General features: G+C 53.9%; 1 protein-coding gene across 2 annotated transcripts; it reads left to right on the top strand.

Annotated features, from left to right (window-relative positions):
- Window positions 1–1,773: 1,773 nt before the first annotated feature.
- On the top strand, window positions 1,774–20,064 carry Ephb3 (EPH receptor B3). 2 transcript variants are annotated; one of them, XM_021210139.2, is made up of 16 exons: window positions 1,774–2,256; window positions 9,861–9,925; window positions 10,973–11,645; window positions 13,838–13,993; window positions 14,657–15,007; window positions 15,137–15,261; window positions 15,441–15,600; window positions 15,685–15,793; window positions 16,124–16,176; window positions 17,099–17,221; window positions 17,337–17,584; window positions 18,012–18,227; window positions 18,348–18,497; window positions 18,586–18,779; window positions 18,889–19,044; window positions 19,159–20,064. In XM_021210139.2, the coding sequence occupies exons 1-16, from the start codon at window positions 2,163–2,165 to the stop codon at window positions 19,265–19,267; spliced, it is 2,982 nt and encodes a 993-aa protein (XP_021065798.1). In that variant the 5' UTR covers window positions 1,774–2,162; the 3' UTR covers window positions 19,268–20,064. The 2 variants fall into 2 exon arrangements, with proteins under 2 accessions (XP_021065798.1, XP_029400355.1); XM_029544495.1 differs by lacking the exon at window positions 1,774–2,256 and adding an exon at window positions 2,346–2,424.
- Window positions 20,065–22,968: the final 2,904 nt, after the last annotated feature.

Raw genomic sequence — 22,968 nt, forward strand, 5'->3', positions numbered from 1 at the left:
GACAAGTCAGTCTGTCTATCTATCATGTTTCTGAGACCATCTCAAACCCAACACTCATTCTTTGGCTCAGAAACCAGGGGGGACGGGGAGGTAAGGAAGGCTCTGAGGGACCATAGAGTGATGGCCACCCCTTAGGCCCATGAGAGGATGCATGGCGGTCATGATTTTAGAATTCAGTACACATCAGAACCACCTACTTGTTAGGATACAGAATCCTGAGCTCCACATTGCAGATACTCAGAATCCTATCATGTGAGGTGGGAAGGGACAGTTCAAGGTTCTGAATACACGCTAAGGTGTGCCTTAGTTCTTTAATAAAGCAAGGTGAGTGTCTGTAACTACACAGTCCTGGGTTCAGCTCCTGTAACTTGGGGCAAGCTGCCAAGTCTTTGTACACGCTAGTTTGTCTATGTATTTTCTTTTACTTTCTTTCTTCAGTTTTGTCTGTAAAATGAGGCTATAATAACACCTAACCTGAATAAGTGTGAGGTATTGTTTCAGGGTGTTTATTGCACCTTGTAAATGTTCTAGATGTGATCCGGCAGGCAGTAGTCCATCGCAGTAACCTAGAGGATCTCTTTGATGTTTCCGACCACGGCACCTCTCTCATTCACCTAGTCACAAATACACTTCAAACTTGTCCTTGTTGGCTCTTCCTTATAGCCATCGCCCTGGTCTAAGTCACCATCCTCCCTTCCACTACATGGCCCCTTCACTAGCCCCCAGGATTCTACCACTGTCTCTGCCTGTCATCCTTCCAGGACAGACACGCCGATCTGATAAGGTAATGTCCCCCTGTTTCGAGAGAAAGGCCACATTGTGAGTCCAAAACCGCATCCTCCGGGCCCCTCCTCGTCTACTTCTCCTCGGCCGGTTCACCCTCTCTCAGCTCTGACTCTGCACTCAAGCTACTCTGAAATTTATTCTGAACGTTTTTTTTTCTTCGATTCTAGGTCTTAACACAAAAGTCTATGTTCTCTGCCCGGAGCACTGCCTCCCATCCCCAATACACTATTACTCATCCATCTTTTATTCTGTCACTTAGATCCTATTTCCTTAGACCTAACATTGGGCTTCGAAAAGCTAGGTTCTTTCCCGGCAGGAATGCTTGTTAGCCCCGCTGTGAGTTTTAAACCCACCTCCGCCAGTTAACACATGGCTCTGGGATAATACACGCTTCTCTGCTCTAGCCACTTTGAAACATTGTGGGTGCCCCAAAAAATATTTTCTAATAAATGATCACAACCGAATAGATAAGTAAATAAACCCTTGAGAGTCCCTTGAAGCGGTCTCTGCCGGGGTGGGTAATTCCCATGCCCCACATCCCTTTCCATACTCGCTAAGGCCTGTGCTGGGTCTGGATGTGCTTAGAAGAAAAAAGCCTCTTGACAGAATCCCATGGGTCTGCTAACCACAGGGGGGCGCCCCCAGCTCGTACTATCTGGTTATCACCGTCTAGGACTGGAGCTGGTTACTAATCGCCAATAGGAGAGAGGGGTGGGGTTACCCGACTGATTGACAGTGTGGCTCCTCCCAGTCTAATTCATCTTTTCAATGGCTCCTCCTGCTGCAAACCCCAAGACGCCGAGGGTGGGCTGGGTGGAAGAGCGGCCAACTGAACTCCAGCAGAGTGCTCTCGCAGCAGAACCAGCTGGCTGGGCGGTCTGTGAGTGGGCGGCCGGTCTCTGGGGGCGTGGCCTGAGTGTTGACGGGCAGGCAGGTAGCCCTGCCCCTGTCGCCCAGAGCGGCCGCTCCACCGCGAGGACCAGCAGAAGTGAGTACGTGAGCGGCGCAGCCAGATACCGGCTCCTACCCCGGACGGCGAGCGCACAAGGAACCCGGGATCTGAGCTCGGCCTCATTGGACTGTGCCCCGAGAACCCGCGACCACCTGAGCCCTCCGCTTCCCGAGTCATCGGGCATCAACCCACCCAGCGCCCCGGATCCTCCTGGACCGGTCCGTCCAGATTCCCGCGGGAACGACCTGCCGGCATCTACCCGGAGTACCGGGTTGGGCGACACCTCGGTTACAGAGCAGCCCGTCTGCTTTGCGCCCCCTCCCTGACGGGATCTCTTGGACTGTGCGCGAGCCTTCTTCCTCGGGCGCCCCCAGCCCCGCCGGCGCGGCCCGGCTCGGCCTCCCCCAACCGAGCGCCCCGGGCTATGGCCGGAGCCCGCCCGCCGCCGGGGCTTCTGCCGCTGCTCGTTCCGCTGCTGCTGCCGCTGCTGCTTCCCGCCGGCTGCTGGGCGCTGGAAGGTGAGCGGCGTCGGGGTCCCGCGCGCAACCGGGGAGCCCCGCAGTGTGGGGCCGTGGGCTGAGCATACGTCCGAGGAGACTCTAGGCTCCAGCTGGCTCCGCAGCCCTCTTTGGGGAAACTGCTGGCATCAGGACTCAGCACCGACTCCCGAAAGCAGCAGTTCGGCCGTGGGTTGTTTTTTGTTTTTCGTTGTTTTTTTTTTTTTTTTTTTTTCCTCTCATTTGGTAGGAATAGCCTACAGTCAAAGCAGAGAAACGAGACCCTCGGGGTTTCGCGCCTCTGGAAGGCGAGGAAATGTGGGCGACTCAGCATCAAGGCGGGGGCTGCGGGACTGGGCGCTTGGGCGGGTGAAGCGGAGCTCCTCGGGTTGGGGGCTGCACTGGTTGAGAACCCGTTGTAGTTAACAGTAAGCGTGATTGTGTGCACCCCGCTTTGTCGAGGGGATGGCTGCGGGGGTGGAGAGGCAGGGGGGCCTGTCATTGTTTATGGTTTCTCAAGTGCCAGCAACACAAGAGGTGTGTATGTCTGTTGTAAACCTTCTCGGACCCACCCCACCCCCACCTCCAGCAGGACCTTCGGAGGGCTTAGGTTTCCATTGAACCCTCACAAACAGGGATTTGCCCGGGGAGCACCTGAGCCGAGTGGCTACTAGTCATCAGCGGTGGGAAAAGGTCAGCCTTGTCTGTGGGCTCTGTGAAACCTACTAAGACTGCTACTGGGAAGAAATTGAACTTGGACAAACAAACAGTGTGGCTGGCCCAGACAAGAGAGCTCACACTTACGCCACTTGATGTGAACCCACAGGGAACACCGGCACAGGTCCCTAACACAGTCTAGAGGCACATACAGTCCCCTGGTGTTACAAAAATTGTAAACCCATTAAGTCAGGGGTGAAAACCTTCCTCAATGTTGAGGGAGAGCAGCAAAGAATTTGACGGAAAATTGGAAGGGAGGCAGTACTTAATGTTTGGTGTGTTGGTCAGATACACTGTTTTAGTTGAGGAACAAAATATGATCCCTATGCAGTTGGTTTCCTTTCCATAAATTCACAGTGTAAACTTAAAGGTTAGGAAGAAAAACAAGATCTCTAAAACAGTTCGGAGCGGCTTCTGGTCTTTGGAATGTTGGTGCCACTGAGTTGAGGGATTTATTCACATGGGTGGACACATGCAAATTTAGACAGGCACACAGAGGTTGCACCCACACTTACACACACTCACCCACATGTGTGTGATAGGATCTCAGGCGTGAGAAACCAGCATAGGACTTTGTTGTTGATTGCCTGAAGGGTGTGAGCCAGGGAGCCTATTGAGTTCCCAGGTCTGGGACTGTCTTAGCTCAAGAGAGGCAGCATTGGCGCATGCACTCTGGAACATACACTTAAACTGTGTGTCACCTGTGTGGATCGGGTCCCATGGCCCCTTTTGTGGGGCGTGGTAGGTAGTGGTAGGTGGTAGAGCAGAGAATGGAGTGGTGGTGGAGGTGCGTGGTTTTGGAGGAGATGAGCTAAGGGTATCTGAGGGGATCTTCCCTTTCTCCTTTTCATCCCTCAGACCCTTTGAGGCAGGCTCTAGCTAGTAGCGTCTGGCCAAAGGAGGAGCTGATGGTGACTGAGAGGCCCTTGTGATCAACTATGAATGGAAGTCAAAACTAGTGCCAGACTAAGGGAGGCTAAGCCAGTGAGGATGTCTCTGGAAAATAGCGGGGCCTACAAGTGTGGATTTTCTCATTGCCTTTGTTAAAGAAACATAGGTGCCAAGCAGAGCAGGTTCTTAGACCTACTGTCTTTCCACTCCTGCTCCGACATGGAAATGGTATGGATTGAATTGTTACTGTGTGCAAAGGACTTAGCACAGTTGTTGCTGTTCAAGGATTAGCTGTTGTTGTTACCATTATCACCCTAGAGTCTGCTCTTTGGGGAGCAATAAGAAGTGTCCTTATCCTGCTGGAGGGGCTGAACAGAAGGAATGATGGGAGGAAAGGCTGGACTGGAAAGTTGGGTTTTATCTCCCTGCTTGCTCCGAGGAGGAAAGAGATAGACGGGCCCTGCCTAAATCCCAGCTGTCTTTCTGGGAGTCTGTGATGGGTAGACTTCAGGTCTTCATGTCCCAAGAGCATGGCGCTTTGGTTCCTTAGTTCTGATGGTCTGTCATCAACTCCCACACTTTTCAAGTGGTTTGCCCTGTATTTTGGCTTTCTTCAACAGTCTCGTTGTATATAGACTTGGGGTCCCTGAGCTGTGTGTGCCCACAAGCTGCCTGACACTGGCTCCTGTTCATTCTCTTCTCAGTTTCCCATTTAGGTGGGATCAGGACTCATCTTCCTTAAAGGACATTTCTCCAGTTCCCACTAACCCAGATCAGTTGGAAAGAGGTGTAACCACGTCTGAGCCACCGGTCCTATCTATGCATTTGAGAAAGGATAGTTAAGTCCCAGCAGGGAAGAGGCTTTTCTGTGAAAGGAGAGTTCCCAGTTTTGTAGATGGTGGGGTGGGGACATCTCACTTAGCCAGGCTAGTTAAGTCTCTGCCCTGGGGGAGAAGCAGCCTCTGTCCCCAAGAATCTAGGAAGTGCCAGGGGACAGCCCAGGATGGTCTTAGATTACTTATGCTTATTGCTTCTTTCTCTTGTCTACCATTCCTCCCCGGACCCATCTTGTTTGTCACCAGCCAGAGCTTCAGATCTAAGGAGGGACAGCGGCAAAACCAATTTGTTTCTCACTGCCATTCTCTTAGCCACCACCGCCACTTTGGCCCAAGCAGCTGAGAGAGCTAAAGCCTAGGTTGTTGTGGGCAAGGCCTCCGCCACTAGCCTTCCACTAATTAAACAGCAGAAGAGGCTGAATCACCAGGCCTGCATAGTTTGAAAATTGTAGACCTGCCTGTTGTGCTGAGTCAAACTGGTTTGTCGGGCTTGGGTGGGGGTAGGGGGGGTGGCAGCTGGGTACCTGATGGGGTGGGAGTGGCCCTTTAGCCCAAGGGCTATCCTTAGGCTAAGTCTCCCATGGCCTTCCGCTTCAACTCCCGGTTGGGCCACTAGGCCCAGCATCCCGGGGAGGAATGGAGGCCTTGTTCCAGGGCCAGATGTCCATGGTCCAGGCTGGCTGGCAGAGACAGCCCAGGGTGGGAACACTGAGGCTTTGGGCTCCCTGCCCCATGCTTCTTCTTCTCTCTTCTCCTTTTCAGGTTTATTTAATTACAAATCCCCATGATCTGAGAGAAAGAATGAAAACAAAATGCGTTCTCTGTTCAGAGATGCTCCCCGCCCACCATCCCTGATGTGGAAACCAGGGGACCATAGCTAAGGATGGGAGAGTGACCCCGAGGAAGTTAGGCACTCAAAGCAAAAAACTAAAACAGTAACAGAAAGAAAAACAACACTACACCTACCTGAGTGTACGCACTCACGTGCAGACGCGCGCGCGCGCGTGCGCGCGCGCGCACACACACACACACACACACACACACACACACACACACATACACACAGACCCTAGGGCAGGATTCCTACAAACCCTTTCCCTCTCAGGCCTTCCCAGATGCTACAAGCATGAACATAAACTGACCCATGAATAAGAAACTGGGAACCTAATCCCCTGTTTGGGTGCAAGGTAGGAACTCTATGGGGGTAAGGGGGGGTAGTTTTCTCCAATTTGTTAAGACTTCAGGGCACTCCTTTCTGACCAGGCCCTGTGCTCTGTCCCTGCCCTTTTGTGATGCTCCCCTCCATCACCCCCCACCCAGCTTCCCTACTTTTCCCTGCCACTTCAGAATCCTTGACCTGCATTTAAGCCAGCGAGGATCTCAGGCTGTGCTCTTGTACAAGTGTAGTCAAACGAGACCCTCAGAGGCAGACCAGGTTATCCAGTGTCCCCATCATGCCAACTCTCCAACTTTAAGCGCCAGCTCCTGAGCCAAACTGCTGAATGATGCTTCCCTCCCTCCCCAAGGCTTAGGAGTCCACACACTGCCATTTTGCCGCCAGGGAAGTAGCTTGCTGCTTAGGCAGGGGCTAGACCTGAGGAGGCCGCACCCAGCCACACCCAGAATCATCTCAATGCCCCTGCCCCACCCACAGCCTTGTGACCTGACTGACAGCTCCTACTTTAGCTAGGACAACAGGAAATAGATCTGGGGTTGCCCTGCCACTTTGAGAGGTCGGCTGAGAGTTAGCACCTTCTCCCTATCCATCCTTCTACCTCAAAGAAAAGCATGCTAGCTCTGAGTGTCCGCTGCTTGTAGAGTGTCCAAGTTGTTACACTAACTTTAATGATTGATACTTTTTCTCCCCTGAAACAAAGTTTCTCTGTGTAACCCTGACTGTCTTTGGAACTCTCTCTATAGACTTTACTGGCCTCAAACTCATAGGGATTGTCCTGCCTCTGCCTCCCAAGTACTGGGATTAAAGGTGTGTGCCACAAACTGCCCCACTGATGGTTGATTCTTAGATGGAGTTTCCGTGTGTTTCTTCGTGGTGCTATGGTGCTTACCACGTGATGTGCAGGGAAACTAGTACTTGTGTTTGTAGTTTCTGTGCAAGACGGTGTGCCTTGTAGCTGTGCAATGGGGCGTGTGAGGGGAGGATGTACTGTTGGATTGGGCGTGCCTGTCCCTAGAAAGGCTGTGTGGCCTGTGAGTGGGCCTGCCTTAGGGCACGCCGGATCTGTGTGTAGGAAAGATTCTCTGTGAATGTCTAAGGAGACTAATGTTTGTGCCACATGCATCTGTCAGACGAGTTGTGTGGGGGCCGCGTACGTGTTTGTGGGTGGTTCCCAGTGGATTTGTCCACCAGATGTGTTGACTTGCCCTTCTTTGGTCCCAGTAGTGGGAAACAACTTCAGCCACAGAGAACTGGGTACTGCCTGTGCAGGTGTTGTGTTTGTGCATAGGTGAGAGCCACAGTCACTGCCACAGCTACTTTGCTATGGCTGTGGCCCGGTGGAAAACCGAAAGGGTGTTTCATCAAAGCCCCAGTTCCAGGTCACCAACATGGTGATTGCTTCCCGGTGACTCTTAAGAACAATACAAGTCCTGTGTCTAGCGGGTGGCCGTCCTTTCTTATCTCCCTCTACAGCCACTTGGTTAAGGGGTTGGTGTGGAAGCAGCAGCTAGGAGTATTTGGAGGTTGCTCACGTTGCTCTTTTGTTCTTATTCCGTGTCTTCACAGCAGAGAAAAGGTCTCCCTCCTGGTACTGTAGGTAGAGATGGGTGCTATAACCCAGTCAGTCCTTCTGAGATCAGGCCACTGATTCAGTCTGCCCTAGATCTCCCTCCCGTGCTTGGGCAGACTGCAAGGAGCAGACCCCTCCTCTCCCAAGAGAAGAGGGGAAACCAAAGCGTCCGCCTCCTCCCCACCCTGGTGACCGGAGCCCGAGCCCCTCCTCAGGCACACAGGCCTGGAAACCCAAGTCCTCTCCTCATTAATGGGAAAAATGTGCCGAGATTGAGCGATGGCCAAAGGCTGATCCCCTCCCTCCCTCTCCAGAAATTAAACAGAAATGAAGAGCCTCCCTCTCTCCCTCCTTCTGCGCCCGCCTCCAGCCCTCCCCTCTCTCCTCCCCCTCCCCTCCTCCCGGAGCCAGTTCAGGGCTTGTTTTAAACTGTGGAGGAATCTGGCTGGAGGGGGGAGGGGGCTGAATATTTGGGTTTAAACAGTTCCAGATGGGTTTGGCACAGGCTGAGCAGAAGGAAGTGAGGGAATGGGAGGAGGGAGGCAGCGCGCGGGAGCTGTGGGAGCCCTTGCCTGCTCCAGCGGGCGGGCAGCGGCAGGCGGCGGCGGGCAGACAAGCAGGCGGACTGGCCGGCTGGTTGGCTGGGGGAGGGTGTGCGCTTGGCTCAGCGCGGAGCGGCTGCTCCCTGGGACAGGAGTATTCCAGGCTGCCGGCTGGGGAAGAGGCCACTTGGCAATCTCCTTCTCTGTCGATGTCTCTTTGGGCCTCCTTGTCTCTTCATCTTACTGTCTGTTGTAGTCCGCTGCCCAGCATCCCGCTGTCTGGTTCCAGTCTGCCAGAGTCGTTCAACTTGGACCATCTTCTGGTCCAGCTAAGGCCCTGCTTTCTGTGCTATCTCTAGGTCCCTGCTTCTGAACATCTCTGTTTTCCTGAAGGACCACCTTCAGGACAAATATGTGTCTGTAGGTCTGTCTGCCAGAGGAGGCCGGGACAGCTTGCCATGAAGACAGCTTAGTAAGGACCACCAGCTGCTGTAGTTATAGAGCCTGGCTCCTTGCAGCAAATGCCTGCTAAACTCTGCCCCTGTGCCACCCGCTTGGGTCCACTCATCTCTGCCCTGGCCCTCCACTGGGTTCTGTGATGGTTTCTGCAGGAACATGTGGAATCCGTACCTTCTAGGGACCCTCAACTGTCCCATCAAGGATTCGACAGACGCTAGATGTTCTGGGGTGTCTCTGCCTGTTAAAGTTCAAAGTTGGATCTCAGGCTACAGGAAAGAAGGGGGTGTGGAGGGGACTGCCCCTTCCCTTCCTGGGGTCATGCTAGGTCTGATCTTGGGGTGGTGCTGTCTTCAGTTGTCTAGCCAAAGCTCAGAAACAGATTCTAGGGGTGCAAGTCTGTGTCTAGAACATTATGGGTGCCCCTCCCATGGCTGAGCAAGCCTAGCTGACAAGGAACTGGAGCTCAGAGCAGAGAGGGGCTATCCCTCAATTCACAGAGGAAAGCGCCTCGCCTGACTTGGAGATCCAAGAAACACTTCCTGGAGGGAGAAGTTCGCTGGGACACACAGCCAGTTTCCAGTTTTCTGAGCTTTACTGGGGGGTGGGGGGGTGGTTTTCGTTTTTTGAGACAGAATCTCACCATGTAGTCCCACACTACGCTGAAAGTCCTCGCCCTCCAAGCACCGGTCTCCCAGGTGCTAGGATTACAGGCATCTGCCCCCATGCCTGGCTCCCTCACTCCTTTAAGGGGGTTTCTTACTGAATCAGCTGGACCCAAATGTGTGCTACCCTCAGCCCCTTGCTCCATGTCCTGACAGTGTCATCAATTAGACCAGCTCTATGTGGGCATCCCCTCTTCTGTAGAGGGCTGTGAGCAGGGCCTTCTTCAGGGATTTCATGAAGCTTTGAACTAAGTTCTAGGCATCAGTGGTCCTTTTACCTCAAAGAGCATCCTTGCTTCTACCCCCGCAGGTGGCTGAGTAGGAGGCTGGGAGCAGGCCCTGGCCTGCCACTGCTCTTCCCCAGGGCAGTGTGTGAGGCTGGGTCTTTGTGCTGGGAATGGAGTCAAGGGAGGCCCACACTGCTGGGTCTGAAGCCCACAGCCTTTTGTTCCAGGATAAAGGCCCTGCTGGCCCCTTTGTGTGAAGATTAGTAGAGCCTGAGGTGTGTGAACCAGCCTTTGCTCCAGCCTCAGTTAACCCAAGCCTAGGGTCAAAGGTGGACATCTACCCCTACCAAGCCAGACAGACATCTTTGGAGTTGTGACACCTCTGGGGATATGACATCAGGGTCAGGAAAGGGGAGGCATCTTTGGAGACTTGGGAGAGGCTGTCCCAGACGGAAACTTGTTTCTTACATCCCTGACTTTCCTGGGTCACTTCTCCCTCATTCTGAGGTTAGCTCCTGACCTTCCCTTCTATTGTTTCCCCCAGAGACTCTCATGGACACGAAATGGGTGACGTCCGAGCTGGCATGGACATCTCATCCAGAGAGTGGGGTAAGACTTGCCCATCATCTATACTGAATTTTGGTTGCTCTTATGCCTTCTCCCTCCAAGGCCTGGACCCGGGCTGCCTCTGTCCTTCAGCTCCTGTGGTATTCTTATACCTTAGCCCGATCCCCCTAGGGTGTGAATGTTTGTGTCTCTTGTTCTTCTGTCTGCTGGTCCATCTTTGTCCTATTGCCCTCACCTAGCAGCCCTTCCAAGTCTATCCAGACCACCCCCCTCCTGCCTGGGTCCCTGGAAGGAGTGCTGGCTCAGGATCCAGGAAGGGAAGCCAGAGCATGGTGGCTCCTGCTTTTAATAGAAGCACTTGGGAGGCAGAGGCAGATAGATCTCTGTGAATTCTAGGACAGCCCGGTCTACATAGTTCCAGGACAGTGAGGACTACACAGCGAGAGAACCTGTTTTTAAAAATAAATAAAGTAAATAAACAACCTTTTAAAAGAGAGCCAGGAGGCCTAGGCCCCAGATCTCTAATATAGTGTGTGCCTTTGAGCAGGGCAATTTACTTTTCTGGGTCTCTATTTCTTGACTGTTAAATTCCTACCATTCTCCTCTCTCTTGGCTGTTGGATTTGACTTCCTCTGGTGGCCTCATGACTGAACTGAGCCCTGGGCCCTGGGGTGTGATGGTACTGCAGACTCTGCAGCCATCAGGTCAACTGGGTTTTAGCTGCTTTGACTCTTCTATGAGCCTTGGATTTTTTTGTGGAATTTTTGTGTAGTGTTGACAGCCAGCTCTCACCAAATGCTCTCTTGGTAGGGCAAGATTAACCAGGTTGCGCTATTGGGTTCCCCAAACCCTCTTCTAATTCCAGTCAGTCCCACTTTACAGGTGGTAAAACTGAGGTCTCAAGATAAAACATAGGACTGACAGCAGGCTTCCTAAGATCTCGGCCCTGTTCCAGGTGCCTACTTAATTTAGTTCTGTATTCCTGAGGTATGCTAGTTATTTCTTGGTTTCAGACCAAGAAACTGAGGCACGGGCCCCAGATACGAGGTAAATGGCTCATTCTCTTTTTTCTGCTTGCTCCACACTCAGTGGGAAGAAGTAAGTGGCTATGATGAAGCCATGAATCCCATCCGCACGTATCAGGTGTGTAATGTGCGTGAGTCGAGCCAGAACAACTGGCTGCGCACTGGTTTCATCTGGCGGCGGGAAGTCCAGCGCGTCTACGTGGAGCTGAAGTTCACCGTGAGAGACTGCAACAGCATCCCCAACATCCCTGGGTCCTGCAAGGAAACCTTCAACCTTTTCTACTACGAGGCTGATAGCGATGTGGCCTCAGCCTCCTCTCCCTTCTGGATGGAGAACCCCTACGTGAAAGTGGACACCATTGCGCCAGATGAGAGCTTTTCACGGCTGGATTCCGGGCGCGTCAACACCAAGGTGCGCAGCTTCGGGCCGCTTTCCAAGGCTGGCTTCTACTTGGCCTTCCAGGACCAAGGTGCCTGCATGTCACTCATCTCTGTGCGTGCCTTCTACAAGAAGTGTGCGTCAACCACTGCGGGCTTCGCACTCTTCCCCGAGACCCTCACGGGGGCTGAGCCCACCTCGCTGGTCATTGCCCCCGGCACCTGCATCGCTAACGCTGTGGAGGTATCTGTACCACTCAAGCTCTACTGCAATGGTGACGGGGAGTGGATGGTGCCCGTCGGTGCCTGCACCTGCGCTACTGGCCATGAGCCAGCCGCCAAGGAGTCCCAGTGCCGTGGTAAGTGGGGCCTGGGGGGGGGGGGGGCGGAGCCTGATAGCAGCCAGACTTCATATCTAACTAGATATGGTCTCAGGTGTGGATTGGAGGGCGGGAAAGGGAGAGCAGCTGCTGTAAAATAGAGAACGCCTTACAAAGAGGGACATGGAGAGAAAAGGAGACTCGGAGAAAGAAGAGGAAACTGAAGCTGAGGATATACTCAGTGATGGGGCACTAGCATGCACCGGATCCTCCTTGTAGTCCCCAGCACCAGAGAAGGGGTAGTGAGGGAGAGGAGGAGCAAGAGAGACAGGGACTTTAAATTAAAAGAGTGGAGACCGTGTGCGTGTTTGACTAGTGAGCATTGCGAACCTGGACAGACTTGTGAGGCTTGGTCCGGTCTCCAGTGTATACTTCACCTTGGAACTTCTAGAGGGGCTCTCGAGAGCCGAGGGAATGGTGCCGTGGGCGTCTTTTTGCCTTAAGGTTTCTTGAGAGGCAGTGTGTCTGGTACAGTAGTTAAGAGGCCAAAGTCCCTCTGGTCCTGAGTCCTCCACTCACACTGCTTCCGTGAGCCTGTGCAAGTCACTTAATCGTGCTGTCCTCGGCTCCCTATGCGAAATGGGCAGCGGTGGAGATGTTTCCGAAGAGTGTACGGGCGTAATTAACTGATGCCCTGCCCTAAGACCTCACGTCATCCTCTGACGGGAGCCACTGGTCCCAGGAGTGTGGAGACACTGGGAGAGCAGGAATTGTTCAAGGCCTATTCACTAGGCAGCCCAGAGACTTGCCAAGTCTCCTAAGACCTCATGATATAGCGGCTTCCCAGCTAGCTGTAAAATTCCCTTGGTGGGGTGTTCTCTTTTAAGCCTCGCCCACTACCTTGTAGAGTGATCACTGGTTTTATCCCTGTTTCGCCAACAAGAACATTGGGTCTTAGGGAGATTCTGTACTGCAGGCCTCCCAGCTAAGGAATTGTCATTAAATCCTCACCCAAGGCTGAAGTAGGGCAAGGTGTGAGGGTCCTGTCTCTTCCCTCTGCCCATTTCTCCATGGGACTTGTGACCATACCTCCCAGAGCGGAAAATGGCTCTTATCACCCTCTGTGTGAGGGGGCTGGACCCTCACCCTGGCCTGCCTCATGAGGCTCAGGATTGGGTTACCTCACTGGCCTCTCTGCTTCTCTTTAAGAACCTGCTGGAAACTTCCTCTTCCCAAGTGTGGAAAGCCGGGTGGGGGTGATGAGCTTGACAGCCCGAAGAAGGACTAACACTCTGCAGGTCCCTGGCAGGAAGTGCAGGCCGGTTCCCATAGCAACCAGGCTGGCCTGGCCTCTGCCCCCTCCCCCACTGGTTCAAAGATCTAGGATGGAATATCACCTTCATGAGGGGAGATTAAACTCTAAAGAAGGGCACAGCCCCAGCTACGGGCATCGCAAAGCTCGGTGACCCTCTCCAGAGGTCACCACATGGGTCGACTTGACAAGTCTCTTTAGTGTGTCCAGGACATTCTCCAATTATGCCCATTATCCTGTTAATCCTAGTGTCCCCTTTCACTCCTTAAATATTCTGATTTTGAATAATAAATATTATGGCCACCCTCCACATAAGGAATGTGCAGAGCTCATGCCACAAGGGCTGAATATGGTTGACAGAAGAGATGAGAAGGGTGTCCAGGCACCCGGCCCTGGCCTCATTTGGGACGGGTCCCCTGGGAGGCTTTGAGGCCTTTGAACTCCAGGTGACCCCAGCCTTCTTGCTGTTTTCTTACCCCTCTTTCCTCTTTTTCTCACCCCTGTCCTGCTCCTTGCCAGAGCGCTCTGCCGAGAAGCCCTTAGCCTGGCTAGGGCAGCATCCTTGAGGTTCTCAAGAATTACTCTCCCAGAGCACTGGGGAAGGCTGGGGCGTCTCAGCAGAGTACAGGAGTGCTGAGGCTCACTGGTGGTCTCTTCCCATCCCCTCTTCTTCTTCCCTCTGCCCTACCTCTGCAAGCCCAGACTGTCCAGGTGATGGGCACGGGGGAAAGGGGAGGAGTGAAGAGGATCTGCCGACACGGATTTCTGTGGGGCAAAAGGACCCTTTGTAGCTGGAGTTGGGCAGTACCAGCATTGCCCCCATGGTCTGGGAGATGGAGGGGCTAAGACATAGGCTGGAAAGGGCAAGGTTCTCTCAGAAGAGGGAGGTAAGTATGTATCATCCTCTTTTCTCTTGCAGCCTGTCCCCCTGGGAGCTACAAGGCAAAGCAAGGAGAGGGGCCCTGCCTCCCCTGTCCCCCCAATAGCCGCACCACCTCGCCAGCTGCCAGCATCTGCACCTGCCATAGTAACTTCTACCGTGCAGACTCAGACTCGGCGGACAGCGCCTGCACCAGTACGTGAGCTCCGACGCTCTGCTTCGGCAGGCCTTTCTTTCCTTAGAGAGCCTATGTCAGGGCGATAACCCCTTCTAGATGAGGAAACTGGAGCTCAGTGGCGTTAGATGACATGCTGACATTGTCACCGAGGAGGTGATGGCCCCTTGAACTAGAAGCCAGCTCAGCTGGCTCGTTCATCTGCCTGCGTTCTACCTAGCTCCCTCTAGCTGCTAGCAGGGCCCTGGGAGCTGGCTAGGACCTCCCCAGCTCACCGTTCCTTTGTCTGCTGCACACTCAGCCCAGCTCTAGCCACAACCCAAGGGTGTGCTGTCTTCCTGTCCTTGCCTCTGGTGTGTCAGGTGCAGGGGATGTAAAAGAAAGTGAGATGTTGTCACTAAGGAACTTAGCACCACCAAATTGCAAAAACAGATAATGACCATGTAATATGCTAAGTGCTAGCAATGATGTTGTGAGGTATGGAGGATGGGAGAAGACAATCAAGATTAGGCTTCTAGGAGGGGATAACATTGCATTGAGTCTTGATGGGTGGACAGGAGTCGTGTTGCCCCAACGAGGAAGTGAAGAAAGATTATTGACAGCGCTGGGATAAGTATCCGAGGCAGAGTGGGCAGAAGGGTGCTTCTGGACCCCCAACTCATTTCTCCTTTCTGCTCCCAAAGCGGTGCCATCTCCACCCCGGGGTGTCATCTCCAATGTGAATGAGACCTCCCTGATCCTCGAATGGAGCGAGCCCCGGGACCTTGGCGGACGAGACGACCTCCTTTATAATGTTATCTGCAAGAAGTGCCATGGGAACTCTGGGGCCGGGGGGCCGGCAACCTGTTCACGCTGTGATGACAACGTAGAGTTTGTGCCTCGGCAGCTGGGCCTGACGGAGCGCCGGGTCCACATTAGCCACCTGTTGGCCCACACGCGCTACACCTTTGAGGTGCAGGCTGTCAACGGTGTCTCAGGCAAAAGCCCTTTGCCACCCCGCTATGCAGCTGTGAATATCACCACCAACCAGGCTGGTGAGAAGGGGACCAAAGAGGGGGATCTAGGGCATCTTGCCCTGGATACAGAGGGCTCCTTTGGGAACTGAGCTTTGGGAAGGTATGTCTGGGCCCAGAAGTCCTTAGTGGGCCTCTTCTCTTCTCCAGCCCCATCAGAAGTGCCTACACTCCACCTGCACAGCAGCTCGGGGAGCAGCCTGACCCTGTCCTGGGCACCCCCAGAGCGGCCTAATGGAGTCATCTTGGACTATGAGATGAAGTACTTTGAGAAGGTCGGGATCTCCAGGGGCAGGAGGAGGCTGGGGGCTGCACAGGGGCAAGACTACACCCAGATAGCATTTAAACGCCTCTGGCATCAGAGCCTCAGCACAGGGCAAGCTTGGTGATGGATGGGGGTCAGTGGGTCTAGCCAGACTCACCCAAAGATGCCTCCATTCTCATGGCATTGCAGAGTAAAGGCATCGCCTCCACTGTAACCAGCCAGAAGAACTCCGTACAACTGGACGGGCTGCAGCCTGATGCCCGCTACGTAGTTCAGGTCCGGGCTCGCACGGTAGCGGGATACGGACAGTATAGCCGCCCGGCTGAGTTTGAGACCACAAGTGAAAGAGGTACACCCCATGCCACCGAATGCCAGTCCCTGCCCTGGCTCAGCTTTCAGATTCCTTCACTCACTGCTCATCCTTGACTTCCAGGCTCAGGTGCCCAGCAGCTTCAAGAGCAGCTTCCCCTGATTGTGGGATCCACTGTAGCCGGGTTTGTCTTCATGGTGGTCGTCGTGGTCATCGCTCTCGTCTGCCTCAGGTACTGTGGCTACTCCCACAGACGAACTCGAGCTCCCCTGCCACACTTGTAAACCAGCACCTCCCTTCACAGCCACAGCCATCCTGGGCCCAGACTTTCCTTGCCAGAGAAGGCCCTACTTCAATCCACCCCATCTTCTGTACCATTGCCCTACTCCCAAGGACTTCAGTCCGTACCCAGAGATTCAGGAATGACTCAGACCTCAGCCATGGGTTCCCATCCTTGGCTTGTCTCTGGACTCCAGGGCCCATCCTTGACTTGTCTCTGGGCTCCAAGGGTCCCATGAACAGCAGGATTTTGCCTTAGACCTCCTCTGTTCTGTCCCTGCAGGAAGCAGCGCCATGGCCCCGATGCAGAATACACGGAGAAGCTGCAGCAATACAGTGAGTGTCTCCCTGTCCCCGGTGTCCAGCTCCTGCAGCCTTAGAGATGAGTCTCCTCTCTCTCTAAGTCCAGCTTCATTGTTCAAACTGGCTGCTTCTAGTACAACTTGTCCCCTGAGCGCTCCCTTGTTTGCTAGCCCCAGAGTCTTAAGATGTAACAAGATGTAACCCCTGTCCCAAAGACAGTAAGCCCTGTGGAAACAAAGCATCAACACACAGGAAACAATTAGGTGTTAATTCCTGTGACAAAGGACACTAAGAGTTCAAAGAGGAAGACTTCCTACAGGAAGTGGTAGAATGAACAGGGTTTAGGGCAGGGGAACATTCCTGGCTCAAGAAGCCTCTGGAAGGAAGTGATGGGTGTGGACTGCCCGGCTGTGTGCCCGGCTGTGGGGGTAGGTAGTGAGAAGATTGGTTTGACAGCCGTGAGAATGCCAGGCTGAGAAGTCTGGCCAGCCCTTTTGGAGGGTCCTAAACAGCAGGCAGAGTTTGGACTTGACTCTACTGCTGGTAATTGGAACGGCTCTCAGGTGAGGAGGAAGACAGTGGACATATTGTTCCAGGAACTCGGGGCAGCTGGGTGAGAAAAGTGCAGAGGCAGAGAACCCAACGGGGAGGCTATTGCAATAGTGTTGAAGGCCTGGACAAGGCTGGGCAGTGGGAAGGCGTAAGGGGAAGAATGAACTGGAAAGAGGAACGTGATGAGAGACGAGGGAGAAAGACAGGAATCCTGAGCGTCTAGCTCATGTGGTTCCCCAGCATTCTCCCGGGGGAGGGGCAGATACCAGGGCACAGCACAGAAGATGGGGCAGGCTCAGCAGAGAGGCTATCCAGAGAGCTCCCAATCTGGCTGGTCCCTGCCTACGCGCTCCTGCCTATGGCTTGAAGTCCACTTCTTGTACCCACCTCTTCTTCCCTGTAGTTGCTCCTGGCATGAAAGTTTACATTGACCCCTTTACCTATGAGGATCCCAACGAGGCCGTCCGAGAGTTCGCCAAGGAGATCGACGTGTCCTGCGTCAAGATCGAGGAGGTGATTGGAGCTGGTGAGTAGTAACCTGAGAGGAAGTGGTCCTGCAAGGCCGGCATGGGGGAAATGCTGGGAGGATCGCCACGCCGCTGCCCCGCCGCCATGTGACCTGCGTGTGCTGTGTTCTGCAGGGGAGTTTGGGGAAGTGTGCCGGGGTCGGCTGAAACTGCCCGGCCGCCGGGAGGTGTTCGTGGCCATCAAGACGCTGAAGGTGGGATACACGGAGAGGCAGCGGCGGGACTTCCTAAGTGAGGCTTCCATTATGGGTCAGTTTGACCATCCCAATATAATCCGTCTAGAGGGTGTGGTCACCAAAAGTCGTCCAGTCATGATCCTCACTGAGTTCATGGAGAACTGTGCCCTGGACTCCTTTCTCCGGGTAAGAGCCAGCCCCATTCCTCTTCTTCCTCCAGAGAGCTAGGTCAGGCCCCCACCACCAAGTCAGAAACCGTAGTCTACACATACTGAGTTTAGAAGTAACCTGGTACAGGAAAATAGCTGGGCCTTCAGTACCAACTCTGTCCTTACTGTCTGTGTGATCTAAGTCCAGCGAGATACTTACCTTCCCTAGTCTATCTACCTCAGTTATAAACTATGGCTGCTAATACTAGATACTCACAGAGCCACTAGGATGTTGGAGACAAGATTCATAACCCACAGTAGGGCAGCTAACAGCTGTCTCCATTCAGCAAATTCTGGACACAGACTGCAAAGTGTGATCTCAGAGGGTTTGGAGGGAATAGGTGGGCCAGCCACGGGCCTGTGGGGAGCCAGCAGGCCCCACTGAGACGACCTCTTGCCTCCAGCTCAATGACGGACAGTTCACGGTCATCCAGCTTGTGGGCATGTTACGAGGCATCGCTGCTGGCATGAAGTACTTGTCTGAGATGAACTATGTGCACCGTGACCTTGCTGCCCGCAACATCCTTGTCAACAGCAACTTGGTCTGCAAAGTCTCCGACTTTGGCCTCTCCCGCTTCCTGGAGGATGACCCCTCAGACCCCACCTACACCAGCTCCCTGGTACAGGAAGCCTCTGAGAGGGATTTGCGGGAGGGGAAGGCTGGTCAAGCGGGGGATCGGGGCTCAGGGTTGTCGTTGAGTCACAAGGTAAAGGGTATGTCGTTCCCCCCACACAACCAGGGTGGGAAGATCCCTATCCGCTGGACCGCCCCGGAGGCCATAGCCTATCGGAAGTTCACGTCTGCCAGCGATGTCTGGAGCTACGGGATTGTCATGTGGGAGGTCATGAGCTACGGAGAGCGACCCTACTGGGACATGAGCAACCAGGACGTGAGTGGGGCTGAGCGAGAGTGGTTGGCTGGTGGGAGATGGCGGGGTGTGGACTGGAACTCATTTCAGATTCCCTACCATTATCCAGGTCATCAATGCTGTAGAGCAAGACTATCGGTTACCACCCCCCATGGACTGCCCCACTGCGCTGCACCAGCTCATGCTGGACTGTTGGGTGCGGGACCGGAACCTCAGGCCCAAGTTCTCCCAAATCGTCAACACACTAGACAAACTTATCCGCAATGCTGCCAGCCTCAAGGTCATCGCCAGTGCCCCATCTGGGTTAGTATCTTGGCTCCCACAGGCTGGCAACCCTAACCCTACTCCCTATCTCCCTGGGTGCACCAGGTCACTCTTTTTCTTTCTTTCTTTCCTTTTTTTATTCCCACAGCATGTCCCAGCCCCTCCTGGACCGCACAGTCCCAGATTATACGACCTTCACGACAGTGGGTGACTGGCTAGATGCCATCAAGATGGGGAGGTATAAAGAGAGCTTTGTCGGTGCTGGGTTTGCATCCTTTGACCTGGTGGCCCAGATGACTGCAGAGTAAGTGTACCCCTTAAGGTGCAAGGCTCTGGGCAGGAGCTCTGGCTGAGCGCAGCGTAGCGGGTAGAAGGGAAGGGACTGAGTACCATTTTTTTTTTTTTTTTCTGTCTCTAGAGATCTGCTAAGGATTGGGGTCACTTTGGCTGGGCACCAGAAGAAGATCCTCTGCAGTATCCAGGACATGCGGCTGCAGATGAACCAGACACTGCCTGTGCAGGTCTGACACTCAGCTCCAACGAGGGGGGGGTGCCCCCCCCCCGGGACTGCACAAGGATTCTGACCAGCCAGCTGGACTTTTGGATGCCTGGCCTCTGGCTGTGGCCCAGAAGATGGAAGTTCAGGGGAGGACCCTAGCGGTGACTTCCTTCTCCAGGCCTGTGCTCCCTCCCAGGAACTGTGCCCCAAACCTCTTCATATTGAAGATGGATTAGAAGAGGGGGTGATGTCCCCTCCCCAGATGCCTCGGGGCCCAGGCCTGCCTGCTCTCCAGTGGGGATTCTTCACAACTCAGATTTGGCTGTGCTTCAGTAGTGGAGGTCCTGGTAGGGTCAGGTGGGGGTAAGCCTGGGTTCTTCAGGCCCCAGCCCTGGCAGGGGTCTGACCCCACCAGGTAAACAGAGAGTATTCCCTCTCCCAGGAAGTGGAGGAGGGGACTCTGGGGATGGGGAAATATGGTGCCCCATCCTGAAGCCAGCTGGTACCTCCAGTTTGCACAGGGACTTGTTAGGGGCTGAGGGCCCTGCCTACCCTTGGTGCTGTCATAAAAGGGCAGGCGGGAGCAGGCTGAGAAGCAGCCTGTGCCTCCCAGAGACTGACTCAGAGAGCCAGAGACTGTGTGTGTGTGTGTATGTGTGTGTGTGTGTGTGTGTGTGTGTGTGTGTGAAAGACGGGGGTGGGGGTATGTATGTGTGTGTTGTGCACATGCTTGCCTGCACAGAGAGCATGAGTGTGTACAAGCTTGGCCCTGTGCCCTGTAGTGGGGCCAGCTGGGCAGACAGCAAAATAAAGGCAATAAGATGACTCTCTTGCCCCTTCTCGTTCCTCCTCCCGAAGCAGGTTCCCTTGATGTCCTCATGTCAGTGAAGGAACTAGGGGGCTGCTAGACCTTCACAACTTCCCCGGGGTCAGTGGGAAACTACAATGAGGCCATCCAGGCCCGCTTTCTCCTGTAGTTCAGCCCCATTGCTTTGAGCATCTAATAGAGTTCTCAGAAGTTCCTTGCTTCTGCAGCTGGGGGACAGGCTCTGGTGTCTACATGGTGTTCTGTAGAGTCCCTAGGGAGAGCCAGAGGGTTGATCAGTCCCCAGTATCCCAGTATGGCTCCTCTTCACTAAGCACCGAGTGTGCCCAGTCTTGGGGCCAAAGCCAAATTCACATCCACATCCTCAGTAACCCAGCCAGGAGAGGAGGGAGATGTTTAGTAAATTGACCACAGTTCCCCACCAGCACTAGAGGCAGAGGCTGTCAATAGACAGCCTGCACACTGGGAAGGCTTGGGAGATATGTATCAAGAGCCCGGAAGAGGTCAGAAGTCTCTGGAGTCAAAGGAAGATGTGTGCATGTCGGGACGTGGAAATGGGAAGGGGCACACATGAACCTGGATAATGGAATGGGCTGGAGGAAGTGAGTGAATGCACCCTGGGTCTGTCTTAACCTGTGATGGCAGGGTGAGAGTCAGGAGGACATCCTCACAGGGAGAGATGCAGGGCCCTTTAGACCAACAAAGACGTGGGCAGGGCATAGCAGATGCAGTCCTCCCAGGGTAACTGTAGGTGCTGCCTAGAATAGGTTTCCAAAATATCTGCGGATCCTAACTTAGAGTGCCCTTCACTGGGAGGGGGCAGGTAGGCCTAGAAGCATGGGCATGTACATGGGGGTTGGGGGTTATCGAGTGTGGCCACCTCAGTCTGGTGGTTTACGGCCTCCAGGTAGAGCAGGGCTTCCTGGAAATTTAGGTGGGGACAGTGGACTGTAAGGACTCAGCTAACGTCTAAAGGCAAGCAGTCTGGGAACTGGAAAGTTTCTGGCTCCTCCTGGGCCCCTTCACCAACCCCTGGCAGGCGGGTTCTCAAGAATGCCTCTCTACCTAGAGTCCTGCAGTAGGTACTCACCGTGAGGGGGTGCACTCACCACATGGATCCTCAGTAACCCCCGTGCTCCAGGGAGGGGGTGGGCAGGAGCTCCCCAGTCATCTTCCAGTGCAGTCAGTGATGTGAGCATAGGGGTACAGGAGAAGGGATGTAGGCGTGGGTGCCACTGCCTTGCTGAGAGCTCACAGGTCCCAAGCCTGCTTCCTACTTTTGGGAGGGTGACCCTCTGGATCAGTGAGAGGTCTGTGGCTCCTGTCTCCTGGGTAATTTTCCCATTGTCACACACACACACACACAATGCTGGCTGTGGAGATCCACTCAGAGAGAGGCCAGGCTCTGCAGGGCGAACTAGAGCCTAAGGCCAGGGGTGCACAAGTGCTCTGCCGGCTCCGTCCAGCCCACGGAAGCCTGCATGATTTCTTTCTTCATGGGGATGTGGATGTCTTCCCCTGCACTCACAACTCCTGCCACAGTCTCCTGCCACTGTCCATGGAATCACAGCCAGGGTACATGCACGTACTCAAGCCCGTCCCATTACCCACGCACCACTTACATGATCCGTTTTCATGCCCTCAGTCTGTCCACCCTAGCCCCCCTCTTAGCCTGGGTTTAGCAGGGTTTCCCAGGACTCAGAAATAATGAGGGGAGGGGCCTGCAATAGTCACTGCATTCCTGCCAGCTGATAGAGCCAACTGGTATTTTGTCCAGAGGGCTGGGATGTATTCAGACCCTAGAACCTCAGAACAAAGTAGCAAGGGAAGCAGGGCCTTGGCAGAGGAAGAGAGAGCACCCCAGGAGGGGTCCAGCTTCCCTGCAGTCAGATAAGGAGTGGGGGCTATGGAGTTCTCAGTCTGTCTAGTCTTGGCTAATTACACACTCTGGGGCAGATTAGCTCTCCCCAGTCAATGATTTAAAAGAAGCCAGTGGGGGAGAGGGGAGGGGCAGGCCATTTCCCGCTGAGGCCAGGTGCTGAGTAAGACCTGGGGTAGTGTAGTGTAGTAGGAAGCGCAGCCCACACAGAGCCCAGGCAGGTGTAGAGCAAAAGACATTCTCTCTCTCTTTCTTTCTCTCTCTCTCTCTCTCTCTCTCTCTCTCTCTCTCTCTCTCTCTCTCTCTCTCTCTCTCTCTCTCTCTCTCTCTCTCTCTCTCTCTCTCTCACACACACACACACACACACACACACACACGTGACCTAGGCAGGTTGACATCAGAACCGTCCGTCATCTGTAAGAAGTATATGAATCTTTCTATCCTATGACAATGTTACAAATGCCCAATCGCATTAATAAATGTAACATCTGTATCCTGGATGGCAGTACGTGCTAAGAAATGTTAGCTCCTTTTTATTGTTGCTATTATTTATTAATGTGAAACTTGAAGGAAATACAGAAGCCGTCAGAAGTGAATAGTACTTGGTTTGTAACAGTCAAATACAGCAAGGCCCTGGGCGTGATGCCAGCCTCAGTCTAGGGAGGAAAAGATGAAGAAGCTAAGGAGCAAGGAAAGGTGGGACTGAGAGACACAGAGGTGCAAGATTCGCCCAGCCCTGCCCCTGGGTGGGTTGTTGGGACCTGGGTAGTTTAAAGTCAGTAAGAGTTTAAAAGCTGGTGAAGGGCAAGTTGCTGAAGGCGGAGCTGTAGGGACTCATTCCCTCAAGCATTTGTTGGGTGTCTGCTACCACACTGCAGCACTGGGATGGGCACTAAACACACTGAGAAGTGAGGGGGACCAAATGCTTGCAGGAGCCAAGAGAACAGCAGGAATTCGATTCAAACAACCACAGGAAGGGCTGCTGCCCACGATTACACTTCAAGAAGGCAAGCTGAGTTTTGTG

Source organism: Mus pahari, chromosome 12 (assembly GCF_900095145.1).
Source record: "Mus pahari chromosome 12, PAHARI_EIJ_v1.1, whole genome shotgun sequence".
NCBI lineage: Eukaryota > Metazoa > Chordata > Mammalia > Rodentia > Muridae > Mus > Mus pahari.

What these genes read in the sequence shown, in the direction of transcription:
- Ephb3 (XM_021210139.2), top strand. Translation starts at nt 2,163, where the DNA reads ATGGCCGGAGCCCGCCCGCCGCCGGGGCTTCTGCCGCTGCTCGTTCCG. An exon ending in CGGCTGCTGGGCGCTGGAAG is followed by an intron (nt 2,257 to 9,860) that starts GTGAGCGGCGTC and finishes TGTTTCCCCCAG; the next exon opens with AGACTCTCATGGACACGAAA. An exon ending in ATCGCCAGTGCCCCATCTGG is followed by an intron (nt 18,780 to 18,888) that starts GTTAGTATCTTG and finishes TTATTCCCACAG; the next exon opens with CATGTCCCAGCCCCTCCTGG.